Here is a 26,417-nt window from a genome sequence, read left to right as displayed (position 1 = left end):
AGTCTAGAGAGGTAATAGATCCTCATGAAATTTTAGTATCGCAAAAGCAAATCCGACCAAAGTTAGAATATTTTTCAGATCCTTATTCCAAAAAAAAATTAGTCTAAAGCAAAATTATATAAGAGTCTATTTCATTATTGGACCACTTGGACACGTGCCTAAGAATGAATCCAGCCAACTATTACTTGATAGGAGTACTATTCTATTCTAGAACAATGTACCTACCTAGTTATAAGGGTAGATAGCATTTGTAACTTCTAGAGAAAATTTATAATGGTAGAAGCACAATCAATAATATATAGTTGTGTGAGGCTCTTACCATTGTAAAAATTTTAGTAATTTGTATATATTTTATTCCTGTAATTTCTTTATTCAGTTAGTTAGTAAGTTTGTTAGATTAGTAGATTCCTATCCAACTATAAGACTACTATATAAATACAATGATAGAAGCACAAGCACAACCAACAATATCTGCAATTTATTAAATATAAAACAATCTTTATCCATTCCAACACAAGAATAATTACACTCGCGTAACTCACATCACATCACCTTTGTAAGATAAGCAATAACAATACACATTACAACATTAATAAAAGACATGGTTGGCAGTCTATCTGGATAATTGCTAGCACTTGGAGGAGCTTTAGTTACGGTAATAACCGACGTAGTATTTTCAAATTTAACTTTCAATGGTTTATCAGAACCAACAAACAAAACCCTTTTGTTGTTAGGTTCAACAATTATTCCAATATCTCCACAAAACGGTCTACATGTTTCACAAACACCAGGACAATACACAAACTTGTAAGCATCCTCGTACTTGTCAATCTTAAACCAATTACCCAAAGTGTCACGCCCAGGATTTCCTTCAACTCCACCAACCGCAACCAAATAACGTTGTGGAATTAATGTTGTGTTAATTGTCCATACCGTGGACATATTATAGGTAAATATAATATCCATAAATTTAACATTCAGATCAGTCGATAATCTGACGATGTTTTCGTTCGAGTCCACCGGTGTAAATCGAAGGCTATTGCCCACGGAAGATTGAGGATTTTGGGTAACAACGAGAGGATCAACTGTGTTCCTAATCCCTGACACATCAAGTCCACCTTCGTTGCTCCGACCCGACACCGGTACGATGAAATACTGCGATCCTTTTACAAGAGCTTTACCAGAAATATCGAGAACCGGTTCAGAAATGTTTTGAGCTTTTACTAGAAAAATATAACTTGTTGACAATATTATTGCAACAAGAAAAGGTCTTAGTGCCATCGTAGTTTGTTGAATTGACTATGTATTTTTAATGGATAAACTAAGCTCAAAGAAGAAAATGTATTTATAGAATAAATTAGTGGATGCAAAGTTTGACATCAATGGTTTCAAGATAAGATTATTCATTTGAATATTCAACTGTCTTTGCAAGTTGTAGCATGCTGTTCAAAGATTTTTTTTTTAGATGTGGAATTGACTGGTCCCTTGATTCATTTTTTTTTTTTTTAAGGCATCTTAAAAAATAATTTGACAAATGTATTTTATAATATTAATTAATGTTATTTTATCATTTCAATTTCTTTTTATATTTATTGAGTGAGAATAAAATTAATAATTAATTATATTTTAATTTTTAATAAAGACGACAAGTAAAATGTTGATCTGAATTTATAATTGTTCATACGGAATTGAGTTGGGCACGATGACGCGTTTCATTGCACGTGTACATGTGGCCGCATTAATTTCATTTGACTTGTTAGTCGTTACTACAATTTCTTCGAATTATTAAAGTTCAGTGGTTTATCTCCCAAATAAATTTTCTGCTCTTTTTTATCTTTTCCCTTTTTAAAATATTAAAATAAGTACTAAGAGAGAAAACCAATTTAATTAGAAATGTGTGTCATTTATGTTTTTTAGTGGTTTTTGGGATATTATATTTAAGCAAATTTAAATGATTTTTTGAATTAAATAATAATTAAAAACTGGTTTAAGTTAATTTTTAAGAATTTTAAAATGTTTAAAGATTAAATTTGAAAATTTATAATTATAGTCCAATAAAATATTTAAAATAAATTTTGTGAGATCTATGATTAAACAGTAGACCTTTTCATTGTATAGTTAACTACAAATCTGTGGGAAGGCAACTAGCTAGTATCCTCATATAATCTTGCACGTCTCAAAGGTTGATTTTGAAGTCATTTTCTTGCACGTCTCGATTTCGTATCTAATTGAGGTCGGCGGAATATATTTTATTTTACTATCTAATAAGAGGCTACAGACACTAATTTTTTTGTTAAAATGTGTGCTTGAAGCCTAAAGTTTTTTTCTTAAATTGTATGAGGTTTATTTCGGTTAGAAGCAAGTAACTTTTGATCGACATATTTATTTTTAGTCGATGGTATTTATTAAAAAAAAATGTATTCTTTTCCTTTTCATTTATTTGTCTAATTTTTCTTTTTAATTTGTTATATATGTAAAAATTATATAAAAAAATATTATAAATTACAACAATAAACCGCTTTAAAATATTTAATTATATATTAAAAATTACAATAATTAACAACTTAAAATAATTTTAAATCATATGAAAAAATTGATAACATCATTTTCTTCACTTTATGCTCACTAATACCATACATTTTAATATTGAAATACACATATAAACCAAACACAAAGGTGAACTACAAGAAATATATATATCAAGGATTTATTCTTAAGAATTAAAATGACAAATCAATATGAAACACCTCCCATAAATTATAACATCATTATTTATTTTCACTATGTTATTATTATTATTATAATACTATGAATAAATTTCTTATGCCTTCCTGAACACAATCTTGAAAACCGGCCGGTTCACGGCCAAATGCCTCGATCCATTTTCAGCTGGTAAAATACCAATATACCCACACAACAATCTTGGACAAATAAAAGAACACCCTGTAGCTCTTGGACAATATTGTAAAGCATAAGCATCTTCATATTTCTGAATCGTAAATAAGCTTGTAGATGTGCCATTTTCCGATCCACCCTTAATTCCACCAGTAGTCACAATCCCATCTTCGATTTTCCAAACAGTTGATACATTACAAATCGATACGTACCTTCGCGCTGCGAATTTTATATTTATGTCCTCATTTTCATCGATTACTAAGCCCGCGCTAGAATTCACCATCAAGAATTTCAACGGGATGCCTACACTTTGCGAATTTTGTGCTTGGAAAACGTCGAGGGGGCAGCTCCCATTTTCCCCTTTGGCTAGCGTTAGGCCACCACCATTGCCCGCGGTAGCGGGCAATATGTAGTAGGTGTACCCCGGACGGACTTGTTCATTATTAGTATCAAGAACCGGTTCGGATTTTATGATTTGAAATAAGGTAAAATAGAGGAAGCAAGAAAGTAATAAAACCTTCATATTGATCAATAGTATGATTATAATGTTATTAATGGGGAAATTGTTTACTATATTTATATAGAGGTGGCTGTCATCATTTTGAATTTTGCCTTTTCATATGTTTGAAAAATTGAATGTCTAATTTTAGTTATGTTGGTAAAGAAAAGTCAAAAGAATTGAATTTTACGGTGCTTTGAACTTTCTAAATATTTGGCATTCCGTAAGGAAAACTACATTTGAATAGTTTTAGCTACGATAGAAAGTCGTATAAAGATCTAGAATGTACATGGATTTAGAAAATAATCCTATGTGCTTTTTGAATTGTCAACTAAAAGATGGAGAAGCAAAAAAAGGAAATTCAATCGGTAATACTTCTTGACTTTTAGGAGTCGCTTGGAATAGGTTTGAAATAGATAAAGTAATTATTTCAGATGGTATTTCAAAGGAATTAGTTATCTCAGTTCTCATTATGTACATAGGATAACTTAACTTATTATTAAAGTATAAATGCAAAAATCAATAATTTCACTATTATCTAATATCTCTAATCAAACATAGAACGAAATAATTATCTATTTCTTATGTTAAACGACTCCATAGTGTAAGGGAAAAGAATAAGACAGTAATATTACTAGATGACTATTCGTACGCACCACAAATTTTAAAAAAAGATAAAGATTTCTTGAACTTGTGATTTAAACATTCTGTTACATATATTTATGTAGTTATACTAAAGCAGAGTCAATTCAATACAATTATTTGCCAAAAGTCAACATATATAATAAGAAATCATAAATATCTTTAACAAATTTCATTTACTTTTTTTTTTTTTTTTCAGAATTCACTCTTTTAATTTCTTTGAATTGCAAAGCTATAAAGTTTTTCTTATAAGGATTGATTCATTCAATATTTCTTTTCGTAAATTTAAAAGAGTAAAAATAAATAAGTTTAAGCTTTAAAATAATATATAAGACCTTCATAAATTATAATAATAATTATTATTATTATTAAAAAAAAAGAGAGAGAGAACAAATGTGTGCGGTAACAAGAAAAAATAGAACCAACCGGATAAGTATATGTAACTAATTAATGAGAAATAAAAACTTAACCTAATTTGCTCACTCATTTTAACGACCCACGCAAAAATCTAAAGAAAAAAACTGAAAATTTTCATTTATGATTATTAAAAAAATTATTTATTATATAAAATTAAATACCATTTCAAGTCTTTTTAATATAGGGATGTAGTTTTAAAAATTTTAAGGTTTTAGTTAAAAGATAGTAGAATTTTGAATTAAATTACTTAAAATTAATTATATACCAATAAAAAAATTTAAAATAAAAATCAAGGTATTGTATTGCAACAAATGTCTTAACATTGAAAGAACATTTCACCAATTATATAATAAAAAAGTACGGCAATCTTTGGCTACAAAGTCATAAACTATAAACACATAAATAATTAATTACATATTTAAATTAATATTTTGGGATCTTTAAATCAAGTGTTATTATCCAGTAATTATAGTTATTAAATATTTCTTACCCATATCACCCATTGACACATTTTTTTGAATCTTTTCTATATACTTTTTTTTCAACTTACATATTTTCCTGTATATGATTTTTGTTACTTTAATTTTAGGTTAAAATTTCATCAAAACTCACAAGAAATATAATTAGCAAATTAAATTGTTATGTTTACCCTATTATTGGGGTTTGATATTAATAACAAGCTATTATATTTGTTTATTTTTTCAGTAAACTTAATAGGAACCTTATCATATAAATATTGTATGAATAATAGGGTGTGAGATATGTTAATTTTCATTTAGCACATTGCATGATGTTTTTCTACTAACGGTGGTGGATATCATATCAAACAAACTATCGGTGATCCACTAAAGTTTAACTATCACGTGATAGATCCATTGGAATTTGAGTACTATAAGGGTGCACATTAATGTAGAGTTGGATTAACGAGGAAAGTTGGATAAATGATGGACATTATAGTGACGATTAATTGCAATAAAGTATAATCAAAACAGTGTATTTTTACTAAAATGGTTAATATTGTAATTTCAAATTCTTTTATATTATTGTAAATCTAATAATTGTCTGTAGCTATTTCAGTTTAGGTATATTGGCTGCTAAGTCTACATCATACCTATGAAATAACCAATTTCTTCTTCTTTTATTTGTATTCACAACTATTTATTATTGATAAATACACGAATTCTCATATATTTTCTTAGAGGACAATATAGGCTAATAATTTTATTTCAAATCTTTTTATTTTACTATTCTAGTTATGAAGGTTTTAATTTTCATTTTTTGCTCAAATTCTTTGAATTTTCTATTTTAATATAGAAATTAGGGATAAGGGTCTGAAAAATATCCCAACTTTGGTCGAATTTGCTGTTGCGATACTAAACTTTCATGAGGACCTATTACCTCCCTAGATAATACCGTATTTTTTACCCCCTGAACTATTTAATAGTGTATTTTAAAGGTATATATGTGTCCATGTGGACACATTACTATTTATAATTTTACATTATTTTTTATGTCCACGTGGTATATATGTTTAAAATACGATATTAAATAGTCTAGGGAGGTAATAGGTCTTCATGAAAGTTTAATATCGCAACAGCAAATTCGATCAAATTTGAGATATTTTTCAGACCCTTATCCCTAGAATTAAGTAATTGAGTGCCTCTAAGGGTGTGTTTGGTATGAAGGAAAATGTTTTCCTAAAAAATGTTTTTTTGGAAAACAAGTGGATTTCTAACTTATTTTTTCATGTTTGGTTGGCAAGTAGAAAATATTTTCTAATGTTTGGTTGGTGAATGAAAAATATTTTTCAGAAAATATCTGTTATTTTTTACTTGAGACTAAAAAATACTCTTTAGGAAAATACTTTTTGATCTATAATCAACCCCGATAATTGATCTAGGACCCGACCCCAACACCGAAACTAGGACAAGACTCTGATGACCGTTACGTTCCAAAATCCGACCTTGAGATTTGACCCAGGACCTGACGGGGTCGCGCACGCGGGGGAGGGGGGGGCCTTGGGGGGTAGGGTGGCATAAAAAAAATGACAAAATTGAAATATTTTTCAAAAATAATTTTTAATTTCTTTTTATGGGGATGGCGGGTGGGGGGGGGGAGGGAGGGGAGGGATTGGTTGAGGTAAAAAAACCTTAAAATTTGAAAAAAAACTCAAATATAGTATTTTTGAATTTTTTATTTTTTTGTGAGGGGAGGGGAGGGGGGGGGAGGGTTTGGTGGTAGAGATAAAAATATATTTGAAATTTAAAAAATTTAATTTTTTTTGAAAGGGGACGGTCGGGTACGGGGCATGGGTAGGGTAAAAAAAAAAATTAAAGGATAAAGTAGAGTTTTGAAAAATGATTTCCTTACTTTTGGAAAGGAAGTCATTTTCCTTAAATTTGAAGAAAATGAGTTGATTTAGAAAACATTTTTTCAAACATTTAAGGCCAACATGTTTTCCTCCATACCAAACACACCCTAAGTTTTGAATCAGAATAATAATCTACTCTCTCCACCAACAATTCCCTCTTTTTCTCCGATCTATCAATACTTTCAACAATTTCAAAAATAACATATATTTTATCTTTTCTTTTTCCTCATTGTCGTTTTCTTTTTCTCATCTTTTAACATATTAAAAACAAATATTCATCGTATTTTTATTTGTCACTTTTAACACATTAAAAAAGAACAAAATTTATCCTTGGACATTAATGTCTTAATTTCAAAATCAATTTTAAGACTTAACAATAAATATCAATTAATATTAATATTATGACAAAATATTTATATCAACCATTATTTCTTTAGCAGTGTGTAAAGATCATAGTAGACTAATAAAGTGAAAGGAGGAAGTAAATTCATTTTGTGTTTCTCAGACAGAGAACTTTATTTCTTTGCTTTTTCTTTTTATTAATGTAAATGTATATATAACTTAATGACTGTATCATGCTTTCTTGAAAATATTAATTATTGTGACTTATTTACTTTTTATGTAGTTTTAAAATATGTAAATTTATTTCAAAAAATAAATAAAAATTTGCATACTCCAAATGAAGTCAAACAACTGACAGAGAGGGAATAATAAGTTTGCAATTAGCTCAACTTGAATCCTAATTTTTTTTTTTATCGGATGTCCACGCCTATATATATCATATAATGTGCATGAAAGAAAAATTCGATTAAAAGGCACAGAAAGGAGTAGCTGATGTGTCGCTTCAAAAAAATTTCTTAAATTTTGTATTCAGTCTATCACCGTCACATAAATTAATATGAAGGAAGTAATAAAAAACAGTTTTTTACGTACACTCCAAAAAGATTAAATGTGTAAATAATCATCTGTGATTGACATATATTTCACATTCATTTGAAATAAAGATCTAGTAATATATATAATTTTAATCTTATGTGTCTTTAGAAGATGAGGCCCAATCCATTAATCTTGAATTGGGTTTTGTCTTTTCGAATTTGGTCAAGTGCACAATTAGCTGTTTTAGGACCCTATTTACATAATAATCAAATTTATACTACTAAATCTTAAAGTTTAACCACTTTAGAGGCACTCAAACATATATATCTTAAATTGAAATTGTCCATAATTTAATGTTAGGTTCTTCTAATTTAAGAAGAAGATAACAAACCAAATTAGAAATCCCTTTAAATCAAGGTTGATTTTTTGAATGTTGTATAATCTTTTTGTCTATCGTAGTCATGTAAAAATTATCATCCTCGTCATTTTTTTTCTTAACAATGTTTTCTTATTTTTAAGTGTTGGAATCAAGATTTTTACTAAAGGAGTTCAAAATCTGAAAAAGTAGACACACAAACTAGTCAAAAGGAGTTCGACATCTATTATATACTATACATAAAAAATAGTTATTTTATATAATTTTTCGCCAAAGGAGATTTGAATGAACTCATGACCATAAGATAGCTCCACGCGCTGCTTATTTAATCCTAACCTCATGTAGTCATACTTATTTTTAGGTCCCATAAATTAATTTTCGTCGTGTAACTCGTGACACCACTTGTTAGGTATAGTAGACCGTAGGTATATAATCAAATAAATTCAAGAAAAAAGTTCTTTATTTCTTTGCCTATCCTTTCATTTATGTATCACAATTGTATCATGCTTTCACATAAATTTTAGGACTTCACGTTTGTTTTTACTTCATCAACGAAATTACCGACGATTTGGTTAATATTTTTTCTGTTTCAATTTATTTGACTTGATATATTCAAAGTAGGAAGGTTATACTAATTAATGTTTGATGTGAATTTAGAAATAAAATCCTTAACGTTTTTGAAATAAAACTTACAATACATATTTAGAAATATATGATAATTAATTACTATAAGTCACAACAGTTAACAATTTTAAATATATTTAAATTATTTGAAAAAAATATGAAAAACTCTATCTCCGTTCATTTTTACTACATATAGTTACATTTGAACTTGACACACTAAAAAAAAAATAATCGATATGGTTATTTTATCATATACCTCTATTAATTAATGTTTGGTAGTAGGCTTTGTAAAAAAATAATCAAGGAAACAAGTAATTAATGCTAAAGGTATAATATTACAAAAAAAAATATTTTTTTAATTATTAAAAGTGACAAGTAAAGTAAAAATTTATTTTTGAAATAATGAATAAAATAAAATGAACCGAGGAAATACTATTTAACTATCTAAATGCTAATAACCAAAACAAATAAATTGAAATAAAAAAATAACAAGTAGGTGCTTTCTTGTTCCCATGCGTGGTCAAAACAATCATTTTAAGAATCAAAATACTTAGTTTCTTTTTTGGAGGTATTCATGACAAGTAGAGTGTAGTAAATTAGATACTATGTGAACCAAATCAAGGTTGTTTTATTTTAGAACACATGATCCTCACAAGATAAGTCCAACTACGAAATATTTTAATCCATAGTGTGGCAATAAAAAAAGAAGAAACAACTAGCTAAAAATGCCGCTACATATAGTGTTTCATCTAGATCTCTTCTTTTTTCTTTATGTTATATTTTCTTATCTATTTATTTCAGAATATAAATATCGTCCTTAATTAATTATATAGAAATATTCAAATACGCAATCGATGAGAGGCAAGGGAGTGAAGGAGAGTTGTTTGCTATAAAAATAGCATATTACTGTTTTATAATAATATCTTAAAACTATAGTTGTTTTCCATAATTAAGTTGGAATTTTTGACTTGTTCCATAATTTTTTCAAATTACATACCTTACACTATGATTACAGAAGAAAAAATACATAAAACTGTTAAATTAGATTTTGAGTCTAACTTACACTCTAAACGCTAGCTTAAAGGGAAGAGAATTGTCCAAACCTTATAAGAAGTTCACTTCCTGTCATTCTTTAATACCCAACTTTGAGTGTCAACATTGAGTGAGATAGGTCTGCTTTGATACCATGTTAAGTTAGATTTTAAATCTAACTCACAACACAAAAACTAGCTCAAAGGAAAAGAAATTATTCAAGCCATTTAAAGAGTCTACCCGTCATTCTTTAACATAATGAGATAATTTTTGCTTGCACACTTATTACATTCGAGATCCACCTAGTTTTTCCTAGAATGTTTATCGATCAAAAGATCGAGAGTGTAGGTAATAAATTGCAGTGAGTTAAAGATTCATATTGATTGAAAAATAGAATGATGGACTGCTTATATAAACTTGAAAAATCCTTCCTCACAAGCTAATTTTTTGAAATTAAGTTAGACTACACTGTCGTATTGTTATAAGTGTTATCAATAATGCCTCTTCCTAAAAAGAAAAAAACATTATGTTCACACAAACACTGTTACATGAATTAGTACGAAGGAAGAAAGGACAATAATGTAGTTCCTAATAAGAATACAAAACAAGCAACATATATAATTACATCTACTTGAGTAGAATAGTACTGCACATATATCCTTCCTTGATAATCTTTATTTCATCTTTTTGTACACATAAACATAATCTTAAAACGTAATTAATTAATTTAAATTTGACCATTGGGAGCCAGGAGGCTTTGGGTCATGATGATTATTTGCACCTGTTCCTGCATAGTCATCTCTTTCCACCAACAATTCCCTCCTCTTCTCCAACTCATGATCCATTAATACCACCTTCAACAATAAATAAATAAATAAATAAATTACTTGGTAGAAATTTGGACATATATAAAATCATTTACAACTTAATCTGACTTAAAATAGATAATTTAGAGTTACAACAAAACATAAACAAAAAAAACCAATATAAGGAGTATTTTAAGTGAAATATTCCCTATGTCCCCAATTTATTTTTAAATTTAAATATTAAATTAAGATGCTTTATAATCACTTAAGTGACTAAAGTTTGTTTTTAGACCATAAATAAGGAAAAATATATCTTTTTAAAATTCTGTATCAAACCACGACAGGAAAAATAAAAAAAATTCAAGTGAAACTCATGTGTTGATACAAATTTCAACTTTTTCTATTATCTTCAGACTTTTTAATTTTATTTTTTTTTCCAATTTCACCCAATCCTTTCCATTTTACCCTATTAGGAAATTAACAAAAAAAAAATAAAAACAAGATTGAAGAGAAGAGAAAGAGAACCTTGTTATGAGAATCTTGATTTTCAGTACTTGTCTTAAGACTTCCTGTGAATTATCACCACACAAGACACATATATATATTAAGGAATTAAAATTAAGTAACATATATGAAAAGAAATTAAAAGCTGATTTTTTTTATAAAAAAAAGGGGTTTATGACTTACTTGAAGAAGGAACTGCAATTGTGGAGATTAGAAGAGAAAATCCCACAAATATTAGCAACAATAAGCTGAGGAAAGAAACCTTTTTCTCCATTTGTTTTTATGACAGGAAAAAGATAGATCTGAGAACAGAAAAATATAACACCTAAAGGTACTGTCTTTTTATAGGAGGAGGCTACTATTTTAATATCTCTAATAATTTTGTAATATAAAAATTGAACTTTTACTTACCTGTCATAATTAATGACCTTTTATGTAGTAACTTTTTTATAACCGCGATTAAATTTGAATCACGTATTATAAGGATCATTTGATAATAACGCTTTCCATATTTAATATTTGAATAAGAAATATCTGGTTAAAAATGACACAGTCATACATAATAACTTATGTGGTACTTCATTAGCAATTACTGTTTTGTTAAGTGTTGTCACCTTATGTAGTAACTTTTTTATAACCGTGATTAAATTTGAATCACGTATTATAAGGATCATTTGATAATAACGCTTTCTATATCCAATATTTGAATAAGAATTATCTGATTAAAAATGAAACAGTCATACATTATAACTTACGTGGTACTTCATTAGCAATTACTGTTTTATTAAGTGTTGCCACCTTATCTGGACAATATTCAGTTTTTATTCTGTTTCAAGCTTAGATAATTAGGTAAATATAATTAACTAATGCTAATAAATGATTGACATGGTAGGATTGAATTTGCCCCTTTTAGAAAAGATAAATAAATGAATGGTTTTATATTTTGTGTCATGTCATTAAATTATTAGTTTATTACTGAAATTATACTTTTGAACTAAAAGAATATATTTTGTGTGATATAATAATACTTGGTACTTTTTGTTATATAAAATACTGAATTTATTACTACTATATTAGTTTCAACAGTTATGCCACTTTTCTCTTATATTATACTCCCTCCGTCCCATTTTATGTGATGCAATTTAATTCGGCACGGAGTTTAAGAAAGAAAGGAAGACTTTTAAAACTTGTGGTCCAAAATGAATAATAGAAATTTGTGTGGCTGTAAATCATTTCATTAAGGGTAAAATAGACATTTTATAATTAAATTGTTACTAAATATAGAAATGTGTCATTCTTTTTTGGACTGACTAAAAAGGAAAGTAAGTCACATAAATTGGGACAGAGGGAGTATTATTTTTTACGATATATGTCCCGTTAATTAATTATGTGGAAAATCCTTTAATTTAAATTTGACCAAACAATATGTCCTACTAATTACGTGTCCAAATGGAAACTAATAAGTGAAATTAGTGCATCTGTACCTAAACTAAATGTCAAGCTACGACCGGGGTGCTTTAATTAGTTCGTATCTACCATGTGGTTCATATTCATAGTAATTATTATACGTTAATGGATCAGATCTCTCAAACTTTAATTAATAAATTTGAATTTTGAAAATATTACTTTTTTGTGATAGAGATATTTTTTTAAAATAAATTATATAAATTTAAATTAGCTAGATTAGTAAATTTTAGTTCTGATGATTTTAAAGTGATAGTGTATATCTAAAAATTAGATAGTACTACCCAAAAAAACTAAATAGGAAAAGATAGAAGAAAAAGAAGAAAATGAAATGTTTACTTTATATTATTATTATTTTATTTCTTTAAAATCATGTTATTTTTCATTTTTTAATTTGTATAATAAATTTTGTATAATAATTAATTTAATATTATTTTCTAAATAAAAAAGAAATAATGATTGAGTGGGTATTTGCCTAACATTATCCGGATAGCTGGTTAAGGTTTTAGTGCGAGACACGGAGACAGACACATTTCCACTCACACACCCAACTATCGGATATTACTATATGCTCCTTTTGATCCTCGCGTGATAGTAAAAATTTCACGTACGACAGGAAATTGCTCGGATGAAAATTAAATTTTATCAATAAAATAAAATTTTATATTTTTTTGTTTAATAATAGTTGTTCACAATATTATTTTGTGATGTTTTACAATGTTTATCTACTTTATGAAATAAACGGATAATTTTATATTTAGTTCCAAACTTATTCTTATCATTAATTATAGTCATTTCTCTATTATATTTTTTAAGATATTATATTTATTATATTCAAATGGTGATATAATAAAATTATTCTTCTATTTATAGTTTAGTTAAAAAATGTGCAAAGTCAATAATTCACAAATATTATTGAACAGACGGAGTATAATCAATTAAATCAACTACATCTCCTATTTAATATTTTTCATGAAAGACTAATGTCAACTCTCACCTGTGACTTTGTATTTTAGAGCTTAATTGGTCCCCTATTTGACCCTTCGAAAGGTGCAAAACTCCAAATACTCTGAACCCAACAATCCATTCTTTTCTTATCATCTAATAATTTCGTATTGAAAAAGGTGTCCAATTTATTTCTTTTTATCTTCTCTGATTTTGATGGGAAATTTGTACTCTATCTTTATTTTTATTTGTCAATTTTGAATTTAGCCCACAATAATTAATATAAGTATTTTATTATAATATTAATTAAATTTTATATAATAATTCAAGAAATAAGTAATTATACTAAGGATAACCCATAGAATATATTGAAAACTACAAATAAAGTGAAATTTTATTTTTATAATAATAGACAAGTAAAAGTACACAGTGAGAATATTTATCTATGTTTGAGTTTATACTAACCTAATTAATTTGATTTTACGGAAGAAATTCTATAGATATACAATTGATAAATATAACTAGAACCGTCAAAATGGGCTTTGCCCATGGGGACGATCCAACCCAACCCGTTATTGGGATAGGGTTGAGATAAGATTTCTTAAGCTCATTTAAAACTAGGGCTTATAAGGCCAATCCATATAAGCCCTTGGCCCTTGAGACTTGGTCGGGATTGGGTTTGGGTCGGCCTATGGGCCAAAACTATTTATATATGGTTAACTTACAATAATATCTCCAATATATGAGCTAATTAATTAAATGCACGTTATGTTGTAATATTATGAATCTTACCAGATTTTGCTACGTCCAGATACATGTATCTCGGATACATGGACTCAAAATTAGGTTAATTTGTTCTAGATACACTCGATTCTAGTGAATTCACATGTATCTAGGATAAAAAAGGAAATCTCGCGCCCTCACTTCCTTCCTATCTTGCTCGCCACTCTCTTATCTCACTCGCATATCTATGATGCATCATAATAGATACATGTATCTCACATATCTAGTATACTAGATATATACTAATTACACTAGGATTTTTTTACTAGTATTATTGAAACAATACCATTTTTCACCATATTTGATTTGAAAATTTTCACATTTTCTTGATGTTATAGAATTTTAAGTTTGCAAAGAAAAAAAAATGATAAAAAGGAACAGAAGAAGGGCTAGCCCTCCCTAGCCCTCAATCCTTCTAGGGTTGGGTTGTGCATTTTCAGGCCCTTCCAAATGAAGAGATGGCCCACATTAGCCCTTCAAAATCCTTGGCCCGTGAGGCTTGGGCAGGGTGGGACTGGGCCAGACCTTTTTGACAACTCTAAATATAACAGTAGACCTAACTTAAATGATTTGTTTTTATTAAATGATGGATTACATCATCTTTTGATATATGTATTTCAATGTTTGATAGTAAAGTGCAAAATAAGGCATTGGAAGTTAACTTGGGCTTTAGCATTCGAACAAACTCAAAGAAGTTTTGATGGACCTTATTCTAAGACTTACTAGGCCCAATAAGATTGAATCAGTTTTTACTCTCTTGTCCTCTGTCAAGAGAAGCCCATACCAATACAACTTCAGCCTAATTAGGCCTATTGACATAAACATGCAAGCCCCTAGATAGATGTGATATTGACGTGTACAAATAATTTTACACTATATAATTTTTTTTCAAAACTAGAATTTATAGTAATAAAAAAAATAGAAATAGTCAGCCACGCTTATCTTGTAATCCTTGATTTTCTCCAATTATTTACCTTTCACGATTTACTCAGATTTGTTATATATTCTCTCCCATAAAGAAAGGTTTTTAACAAAAATAAAACTCTCTTTCTTCTCTGATCGACTGTTCAAACATGGATACCAACAATTTTTCAATTCTAATTCAACACAACAGATGATGGAACGTATCCGATAATTAAACAAACAATGATTGAATTGGTGTTTTTTAATATATTTGGGATTTTTTTCGTATGATCGTTTTTCTCACAATATGTATTACGTCTTTTTGGTTAATATGTATTAGGTCTTTTTAGTTTTTAGTCGTTAGTTTAAATTGTAAGTTTTTTGTGTTTTAGTATAAAATTCATATGCTTTGGTACATGGTCTGGTGCAACGATTGGCTGGATTTAACTTTTGAATAAATAATAAATATTATTAATCATTTTTAGTATATTAATGGGTTTAATTGATAGTGAACATGGTGGAGATGATGTTGTTAAATTGGTATTTTGAAGTATGTTTTTTTTAAAAGTCATTATTCATCGTTTATTTTTTGGTGTGAGTGGTATACATTACGTTGTATAGAGAAATCAACTTTGGTGGCTATTAAACATCTGATCCACTGAATATTTTTTGGTATAACATTAGGTTTAATTGATTAGTGCACTTGTGTATGATTTTGGCCATAGATAAACACCATAATTCACAAAATACTTTTGGTATGTGATCTGGTGTAATTGGTATGTTGCATGTGTTATATAAGACACCATGAATCTATAGTTTGTTTTGGTGTGTGATATATTGTTATTTATATTTTTTTATACCATAATTCTCAAATTACTTATGGTATGTGATTAGGTGTAATTGGTATCTTTTAGACATTGAATAGACCCCAACTTCATGTTAATATTTTGGTATATATATATATTGGCGTATTTAATTGTCTGATTTGGTATAGATAACAAATTGAAGAAATGTTAAATTGAAAATAATCCTTATTATTTGTGATGGTATATTGATAGTGTAGATGGTGTAGATGATTTTGGTGTAATTGATATTATTTATTATGTTTTTATAAACGTCATAAGTCATAGCAAGTGTATTATGTAGTTTGTTTAGGGTTGTTTAATTACAACGAAATTCTGGTAAGTTTTTGATACGTGATTTGGTAAAAAATGTTGGTCTATACAAGAAAATCATGTCTCGTCAGACGTTTTTCAATTCCAGCATGATGAGCAATAAATATTTTTGGTATATCTATTGGTGTATTTATTTGTCTTATTTGGTATAGATAACAATGTTGACTAATCGGTTATAATTAATGATGGTGTACATGGTATAGACGATTTGGTGTAATTGATATTGTGTAGTATGCGTTTATAAACACCAGAAGTCATATCAAGTTTATTATGTAGTTTGTTATTGGGTGTTTAAATACGTCGAAATTACTGGTATCTTTTTTTAATTAATGATTTGATGAAAATATTGGTATGTACACTAATTTAGGTATCGTCAACCATTTTGAATGCCAACATGATTACCAATTTATGTTAGGGTACGTCAATTGGTGTATTTAGTTGACTGATTTGGTGTAGATAACAAAATTGAATAAATAGTAAATTGGTAATAATGCTTATTGATTTGTGATGGTAGATTATTTTGTATAATTGAAAGTGTAGATGGTGTAGTGTAATTGATATTGTGTAATATGTTTTTATAAACACCATAATTAATAGCAAGTGTGTCATGTATTTTGTTTAGGGGTGTCTAAATCCACCCATATGATTACCAGTTTGTATATATAAATGCATTGTAAATAGCAATCTGTGTAATTTAATTACATTAGGAACACCATTCTATTTATTTTGAAAATAGATTATTAATTTGTAATTTAACGCAAATAATTACGTGGATTACAATATTGAAGGAGTGATGTTCTGAACAATATCTAACTTCAGAAATCTCTCTCCAACGTTGTCGTTAGATTTTTGCAAGGTGCAACAATTGTCTTTGGATGTTTCTTGTTTGCGGCCAGGGTACATAGGGAAAGGACCCAAATCTACATCACTAGCTTGATTCACCCAAACTATGCCTGGGTGCAAACATTGAGCAACATAGACAGAATTAATGCTGATACACTTGAAACTATAGAGTAAATAGAGAGTTGATAGCAAATATGGAACTGTAAATCATGAACAAATATGTCTATGTGATGACTACATTTTACTGTAAATTCATAGTCTGAAGCCAAGTGCTCTGAACAAATATACTTTGTGATTAAGAAAATTTTGAATAGAATATACTACTGCATAATTGTTCTTTTTTCAAGATAGTGATCGGTCCTTTTTTTAAGAATTCTTATGGGGCATTTAATGGTATAAAAATACCTATTAATATTCTCACTAAAACAACCAACACAAACATTCACTTTCACTATTCTACACCATAATATATACATCTCCACAACTCAACACACAATCTTAATTATAAACAAGAAATCACGAAAATCACCAATATAATAATTCAATATCACATTTAATACCATAACATCAGCACCTCCACAATTTATCAGAACACAAAAAATAGCAACATAATAATTCACTACCAAAAACAATACCATATCAGCACCTTCATATATTAAAATAGATAAATTACTTCTTTTTACCTAGATTAAATTTAAAAAAAAAAAAGAGAGAAAATTAATGTGTACAAAATAGGTAAGTAAAATCGTGGTTGAAAAAATAAAAAATAATATCATAATTATCATTCCCATTAAATCCGTACATAACCCAAAAAAAAAGGAAAAAATACTACTAATAAATTATTTAATTAAATCTCCAAAATGATTTTCTTTTTGTTATGTTTGTAATTTAAAAACTAGTTTTGTAATTAAAAAGGAGTATAAGCATTTATTGTTAATTAAATCTTAAATAGTATATTCTTGTAATTTTTTCTTAAATATTCTATTTAGCTCTAAATTAATACTAGTATGTTTGGTCATGTTTTTGAAACTACCATATTTTTTATAAGAAATAATTTGTGTTTAGCACGTCAATTTTAAAAGTAGTTTCAAGTAGCAACTAGTATTTGACCAATCTTATTAAAAGTATTTTAAGTGTAAAAAATATATCAAATTATTTTTAATAATAAAGAAGATTTTTTTTTAAGAATAGACTAAAACAAAAAAAAAGTCACATAAATTAATAATCCCTTTGTCAAAATTTATATAATTCATTTTTTAGCCGGTATAAAAAGACACATTTTCTAATTTAATAAATATTTAATGATACTATCAATATTTATCTATATGGGTCCCACTTATTTGCCAAACGCTAGCTTAGTACTCCCTCTAGTACAACATAAATGAATGATTAGGACGTGACTGTTGGGATATATACTATTAACCATAAGTTTAGATATAGTATTTATTATAGAATAATTATTTATTCCGTTATAATAAATATTTTAATAGATCATATATTCGTTTATGGTGTCTATTTACTTATATAGTAGATGATTTATTGTATATAGTTTTAGCTTATACACAGAGGAATAAATCATCGGTTCTTATAAGTATAAATTTTTTTGTTCACAATCTAAGATGGAAATTGGACATGCCATCGGTACAATTGTAGCACAAGATTATATATAATTTATCTTGATTATGGGAACGGTATAGTTCCAACTTCTTGTGCTAGTGCATTTTGTATGAATTGAACATGACCGAGTAGAGATAGTTGCTTTAGACTGACTGACAAAAACATATTCTCTAAACTGTTAAATGTACTTATATTCTTAATCCTAATATAACTATTATGATCTGTATATATTAGTTATCATTTTGATTTATTAAAAGGTGAGATTTGAGATAGGTCAATATGCCTAGTAGATTGGATGATAATAATATAAATTGGTGACATAATAAGTTAGTTGATAGAATTCATGTCTCGATATAGAGATTGATGATATGCTTTTTTTAGAAGCTTATAAGTTTTTATCGTATCAAACCTTGCAAGTGGATTTATCAATACGACGCATGAAATAAGTTAAGCAGTGCTCTAAAGGAAATTAATCATTGAATTAAATTCATCAGTAATTTAATTTATTGATTGGTACTGTAAGCTTAACATATGGAATTACATAAGTGTTTAATGGGGAATTTCAAAATATAAATAGAGGAGTGCAATTACGAATATACAGTGGAATGATTTGTAATTTATTATGGTATGAATCATTCAAATTAATTATTTGGAATTATTTCCATAGTAGGAAGCATGAATAATTAATTTCGTTGTCCCTACAATGCCTATATTTAACTAGAACTCAGAATCCTATTTTCTAGAGTAAAAGGGAAGAGCAATGTGTGTTTCTAGATTTTTCAAAAATAATGTGGCCTTTCTTCTCCCTTTTAGACTGGGAAGAAATCTCTACAAGTAGTGGTTCTTCTAACCTAGACAGGGGCGGCTCAACGTACTTGGAGGCCTAAAGCGAAATTTCAATTAAAGGCGTAAAATCTTTTAGCTAGCAATTATTATATAAATTGTTAACATTACTCTATAAGTAATAAGTTGATAAAACTGCTTATAAGTTTTTTTTTTTTTTTTTGGTTTAAAAACACATAAAATAAGTCAATCTAAACAGGCTTGTAATTCACTTTATCCAAAACATGATTTTTAGTATTGATTCATATTTTTGATAGAGCTCTAACTTACATATAGTATAAAAGGGGTCTAGAAAATTACAATGCGAGAGTTAGTGAAGAGAATGTAAGAAGACAAAACAACATTTTTCTTAATTTCTTCTATTTGATTGAGGTTAAGGAGAATAAAATAATATATATATTTTTTAAGAAAAATACATTTATCTTAGATAATTTTTATCTATAAAAAAAATTAACACATAATTTATTGTGGTAAAAATTAAAGGCCCCCTAAAATTGGGGGCCTGAGGCATATGCCTAATTTTTACAAGTATTGAGCCGGCACTGAACCTAGAAAGAGAATTAGTTTTCTATACGATACTGTCCACCCAAGTATTGAGAGAGTTAGGATATGAACTTGGCATCACTGTAGAAGATCGTAGAATTGCTATCTAATTTGTGGAGTCGGTCAATCTAACTTGTGGATATTTGCCCACACTGCTCACGTTTCAAGAGGTAATTCTTGAATTAAAATTCAAAAAATTTATGTGCTCTAGCATAATTATAAGTGTTCTCGCATAAACATATTGATTATCTATTATTCATATAAGCAATATGATTATAGTATGCTTCCGCTATATATATATATATATTGTTTTCCAACAATGACACCCTTAAAAAAATATTTAAATCCATAAATCAGAGAGTAATAATTTGTCAGTATAAAATAATGCCAACAATTCATTTATATTGAGTTAGAGGGAGTAACCCCTAATGTGTAATTTTCTTTATCGTTTTCCCATAGGAGAATAGTCACAAAGCGTGATTGATTTGCATATTAACGATAGGAAAAAGACAGGAAATAGGACTTACCGAAGCAATATACAAAAGTAGATGGTGACTTTCTTATGATCACATAAAGTTAATTTGTGATGATTAATTACTGAATTATTGCTTCTATCACTATACCTTCGAAGAAATTTAATAATTCACTGATTTAAAAATTGTTATTGTTTTAATGAGTTAATATCTTAAAAGGTCACTGAAGTATGTGAATTTATCTAGCAAAGTCATTAAACTTAGTTTTATATCAATAAAATCACTCAACTTAAGACATTTATCTATAAAAATCACTCAACTACATTTATCATTAAAATAAATTTAATATAACAAATTAAATTATTTTTTAGGCTATATAAACATGAACCCCCTAAATAAATAATGTTTTTAAAAACCATTTTATCCTGTTTATCAATGATTCAGTTGCTTGTCCAACCACAAAGGAAAATAATTAAATTTTGGGTGTAAAATACATATTCATAAGAGATCCACAATCATATTACAACCAGCTAGCGCGTAGCAACATAAATGTAATGAAATTTTATAAATCACATCAAGGAATTGAAAAGAAAAAACGCACGTTATTACTCAATAATTGTTTTGGTGTATACACTATTACTCATTTATTTATATTAATATATTTGTATATGGAGACTGGACTCTGGAGTATCTAACCAAAGTAACCAATAGATAATGATTATTTCAGCAAACAAAAAAAAAAACCTTTTACGAATAGTGGCACAAAATCTAGAAAATGAAAATTGAAGCAACGTGGGAAATACGGGTTTATTCGGAGGTTGAATATAAAATTTTGACTTCTGAAATTCATATTTATGTGATATGTAAAATAATTTATATGTCATGTTAAATTTATTTTGAGGATAAATTTTTTTTTTTTAAAAAAAGAGAAAAAGCATAATATGATTTTTGAAATTTATTTATTTGTGGAGTTTTACATGACCTATAAAGTATCTTATTTTGTCTTATTAAATTTATTTTAATGAAAAATGTAGTTGAGTGATTTTTGAAGATAAAAACTTTAAGTTGAGTGATTTTATTGATATAAAATAAAGTTTAATGACTTTACTTGATAAATTCTCATAGTTCAATGACCTTTTAAGATATTACCTCTCGTTTTAATGGATGAAAAACATGGCTAGTACCAATTATTCTTCACTATTGTCTCGCGTTTTTCTTTTCTTTCAACCTAGTTAGTAATTAGTTATTTGATCTATGATTGATTTACACCAAAATTACTTACATATTGAACATTAAATACAAATATTTCTATGAATGGTAGTACGTTAATTTTCTTTCTCGTATAGAGACAAACAATTATTTACAATTTTACATCATATGATTCAATTGTTAGCATTTACTCTCTCATAAACAGATACGATAAAACACACACTGAGGAAAAATTTTCATGCATCTTTCCTCATTGTATACATTGAAATTTTGTGGGATATTACAAGATAAGTTTAGTTTCAGTTAGGATTTTTGGTGACTAATTTATTTTACATTGTAGTTTATATATAATATATTTCTTTTAAGAGGCATCTCAATATATCTCGTAAATTCATAGGATATTCACAAAAGAGCAAACATCAAATATTGTCTTTATTAAAGTCACCGTCTATCGTTCCTAGCCTTCAAATACATCACAAAAAAATGACATAATACATAAACATGACCTTTAACTTGGCTTCAGCGGGTAACTATGCCCTCCAACTTTGAATGTGCACAAGTAGACACTTAAACTTGTATAAAATTGAACAAGTAGACACACGTGTCCTATGTCATAATACACGTAGGACGCCATGTTGGACACAAAATTGACACGTAGGGTGTCATTTAGGACGAATGTGTCTATTTGTTCAATTTTATACAAATTTAAGTGCCTACTTGTGCACATCCAAAGTTAAATGTCATAGTTGCATCAAATATTGTCTTTATCAAAATCACTGTATGTCTTTCCTAGCCATCAAATACATCACAAAAAAATATACATAATCCTAGTTTGAAAAATACACCACTAACCACTCTGGATTACGAAAAAATTTAGAGAAAAACTTCAAGAGAGCAATAAAATTGTACTACACTATTTAATAAGATGTTCTTATTTTTTAAATTTTATTTGTGGTTAAAATTTATTACAAACAATCATATTGTGTAGTGATCCCTAGATCTGTCCAAGTTTGTTGTGGGTTAAATGAAAGCACATAAATTTTGATAATCCGACTTTGCTAGAGAAATATTTATCCTTCAAGGAATTTATACCTCCAAATTAAATCCATATCGCACCACTCCAACATATTAAGTAACTTGTTTCTTATTTGTTACTTTTCATGTAGGATTTTGTTCACACACCTGATATAGTCTTTTTCAACATAGTATTTCTTTATTTATTTTGTACACACACAAAGGCTTGAAATAGGTAGTGAAGGAGAAGGAAAAACAGAATTTATTAGGAAAGCCGTGCTAAATATATAGACATACTTAGCAGGAGTTTATTTTAAAACATAGAGCTAGATAGATGTAGCATTAATTGTTAACTAGTCTCCGACTTTCTCAAAGTCGAAATCAAGTGAGAAGTTATTCACAAGGGCCACACGATTGCCCATAGTACCCACTAATTGACCATCGCAAGTAATTAATTCGTAACCCAATAATCGTGGTGATTTCACAATCTTGAAACATGACTTGCTTTCTTGTTGGCCCGTCTTCAACCGTGCTTCTCTATTGTAAGGTCCCACTTTCCAAATTGTATAGTTACCACACTTTTCTACATTGGAAATGACGAATTGGATGTTGATCTCTTGCTCTTCATACACACCATGACTAGGTGTAATCAATCTGACGGCTAGTCGAATCGAATATGAGTTGATCAAAAAATGAGTTAAATAAAAATGGATAAGTTATTCGACTTGACTCACATTTTAAATGGGTAAAAACGAGTTACCCAATGGATAACCATATTTACCCATATTAAAATAGAAATCTTGTTAAAAGCTTTAAAAACAAAAAAAAAATTAAAGTTTTTTTATCACTTCACTCCACCCCCTACCCCCCTATCCCCAAAAAAATGTAAAAAAAAGTTTCATTTTTTTATAGATTTTTTTTTTAAAGAAAAGACTTTTTTACTACCCCACCCTTTATCACTTTTTTTTTTTTTGTGTGAAGGCATATCTTTTTACCCATTTTATCGATTTAACTACCCACTTTTAAATGAGTAACATAGGTATTACTCGTTTTTACCCATTTTTAAATGAGTTAGATATCCAATCCATTTCAAATGAATAAATATGAGCGAATAGTCATATTAATTACCCATTCTGCCACCCCTAGGCCTATACCCTTAGGTCCAACTTGACCGTAACGGAACACGCCGTCTGGACAAGGCCGGGTAATTGAACCTGGGAAGTAATCTAAGTATATATCACCACCATAGGGACTCCGATTAGTGTAAACCATACGATAACTCGAACGAGGGTCAACTTCTTTACCGCTCGTGTCTAGTACCGGAGTACTGGGTAGATCAATGGGATTTTGGGAAGTGAAAGTTGATGAAAACACCGCAAAGGGAACCAAACACAGACATAACAAAAATAAACACTTCGTCCACATCATGTTTGATTTGTGTATATAGACTCTCAAATTCCTTGCCATGTTTTAAACATAAACATAAATATTGGATTAGTTTAATTAAATCTGAATTCACGTCAAAAAATCCCACCGACAAAGCATTCTCCCTGACGAATGTGTTACTATCTTGTATCAATAAAACTCTCAAGTCATAGTACGTTAGTACTAGTTTATCTAAGAGTCATTATAGCTATTAAAAAAAACTGCAAAAAAAAAAAAACAAAAACTAAAGCAATAATTACATAAATCTCTACCTCCTTTATGGTCGTTATTACAAGTAAATTATTTAAATGGCCACTCAATTATAATAAATTCCTTACCAAACATAATTATTTAAATGGTCATTCAATTATAATAAATTCCTTACCAAACATTACTTATTTTTCTTCACCTCATTTTGTGTTGCATTTCTTTAATTTCGAAAATTCAAATTAATATTTCTTTGTTCGTAAACTCTTTCCTATATGTTTTAAATATCTTGAATTATTAAATATTGTGACCTATACGTACTTTTTATATAGTGTTGGAATATGTATATTTTATTTTTTAAAATTTCATGTTTAAATGTATGGTCAAAATTAATTTTTTTGACTTTCAAAATCCGAACTGTTCCACAAATTGGACCAGATGAAGTATATTTTCTTTTATAAAAAGACCTCGTTAAGTCAGAGAGTTTATCTACAGAATCATTATATCTAGAAAAAAAAGAGAGAAAAATAAAGCAATACTTACAAAAATCTCCCTTCAAATTTGATTTCTTTTAACTTGCCTCGTTTCCTTTGCGATTAGAGATAAATGTCAAAAACAAACCTAAACTATCCCTTTTTTTTGAGTTTCATACCTAAACTATTGAGAGTGAGGGTGAGTTTCATACCTAAACTATTACTTATTAGTTTGAGAAACACACTTCAGTGGTGTGTGTGATGCACTCTCTCTTTTATTTGAAAAACCTTGACACATGACATTTCACATGGATAAAATATTCCACCTTGACAAAAATTAAATAATAAACTATTAATATTAATTAAAGATTAAAGTATTACTATCCCAAAAATAATATTTTTTTTAAAAAATAAAATTTAAATTATTTTTCTTACCCCACTCCACCACCTCCTCTCCGTACCCCCTCCCCCCGGACAATTCCCCGTCCTTTTTTTTTTTTAAATCTTGTATAAAATATTTAAAAAAAATTCATACTTCACCCTCTCCTCCACCCCAAACCACCCACTCATTCTCCCAAAAAAATGATATTATTTTATTTTATTTTAAAATAAAAATTCTACCCATCCTATTTAACCCTCCGCTCCTATTTTTTTTTTTACATTTTTCTCGTTTTGTGTTAGATATGTACATATATTTTTAGAAAAAAATTTCTACTTGTGTATCATATATAACATAAATAAAAAAATTATTTTTAAAAAAGTCTTGCGGCGACAAGTAAAAAATATTTTCGATATGTATATATCTAACACAAAATGAGAAAAAAATTTGGAAGCGGAATGTTAGGTAAAGTGGGTAGAATTATTCTTTTTTAATAAATAAAATAATATCTAAATTAGTATTTGAAGGGGGGGGGGGGGGGGGGGGNGGAGATGAAATACAAAAAATTAAATACTTTTATAAAAGAAATTTAAATAAAAAATACTTTAAAAATGGGCGGGGCGGGGGGATACGGTGAGATGAAACGATGTAGTGGGGTAAGAAAAATATTTTACATTTTATTTTATAAAAAAATATTATTTTTTTTGAGCTAAATTAATTTTTTTATCTTTAATTTTAACTAATACTAATATTTATTTAATTTGTTTCGGCATAAATATGGGATCGGTTGCCACGTTTCGGCATGCTAACTATTTGGGTTCCATGAGAGGACCAATGGTTTGACATAAAATGTGAAGTTGTTTGTTGTTCGTAAATGTTGATGATATTGTATATGTTGATATGTATGGATGTGATTAAAATGTTGGTTGACTTGTTTATGTTGCACTAGTGGGATAGCCGCGTGATCCTACCAGTACACTGTGGTTGTGTACTGATTCTGCACTTGCTCTTATTTTTGTTGAGTACAGTGCATCTTCAAGCGTCTATTGACAGACCTCGCTTAGAAGATCAGTGATCGT

At 28.2% G+C, this 26,417-nt stretch overlaps 3 protein-coding genes and 1 long non-coding RNA gene across 4 annotated transcripts; all 4 read right to left on the bottom strand.

The window, feature by feature from the left end:
* Positions 1-456: 456 nt before the first annotated feature.
* Positions 457-1,325, bottom strand: LOC125858210 (kunitz trypsin inhibitor 5-like). Its single transcript, XM_049537925.1, has one exon. The coding sequence runs from the start codon at positions 1,279-1,281 to the stop codon at positions 544-546; it is 738 nt and encodes a 245-aa protein (XP_049393882.1). The 5' UTR covers positions 1,282-1,325; the 3' UTR covers positions 457-543.
* A 1,427-nt stretch (positions 1,326-2,752) lies between these two features.
* On the bottom strand, positions 2,753-3,475 carry LOC125858225 (kunitz trypsin inhibitor 5-like). Its single transcript, XM_049537939.1, has one exon. It carries the CDS (start codon positions 3,416-3,418, stop codon positions 2,822-2,824), a length of 597 nt encoding a protein of 198 aa, XP_049393896.1. The 5' UTR covers positions 3,419-3,475; the 3' UTR covers positions 2,753-2,821.
* A 6,826-nt stretch (positions 3,476-10,301) lies between these two features.
* Positions 10,302-11,382, bottom strand: LOC125858235 (uncharacterized). The gene is made up of 3 exons (XR_007445722.1): positions 11,226-11,382; positions 11,064-11,107; positions 10,302-10,586 (listed from the first exon to the last, which is right to left on the bottom strand). It is a non-coding gene; the product is annotated as an uncharacterized LOC125858235 (long non-coding RNA).
* An 11,710-nt stretch (positions 11,383-23,092) lies between these two features.
* Positions 23,093-24,288, bottom strand: LOC125858226 (aspartic protease inhibitor 10-like). The gene is made up of 2 exons (XM_049537940.1): positions 24,003-24,288; positions 23,093-23,515 (listed from the first exon to the last, which is right to left on the bottom strand). Exons 1-2 carry the CDS (start codon positions 24,280-24,282, stop codon positions 23,208-23,210), a joined length of 588 nt encoding a protein of 195 aa, XP_049393897.1. The 5' UTR covers positions 24,283-24,288; the 3' UTR covers positions 23,093-23,207.
* Between the last annotated feature and the right edge of the window lie 2,129 nt (positions 24,289-26,417).

This window comes from Solanum stenotomum, chromosome 3 (assembly GCF_019186545.1).
Source record: "Solanum stenotomum isolate F172 chromosome 3, ASM1918654v1, whole genome shotgun sequence".
NCBI lineage: Eukaryota > Viridiplantae > Streptophyta > Magnoliopsida > Solanales > Solanaceae > Solanum > Solanum stenotomum.
Note: the sequence above shows the minus strand (reverse complement) of the source record. Positions and strands in the feature narration are given on the sequence as shown.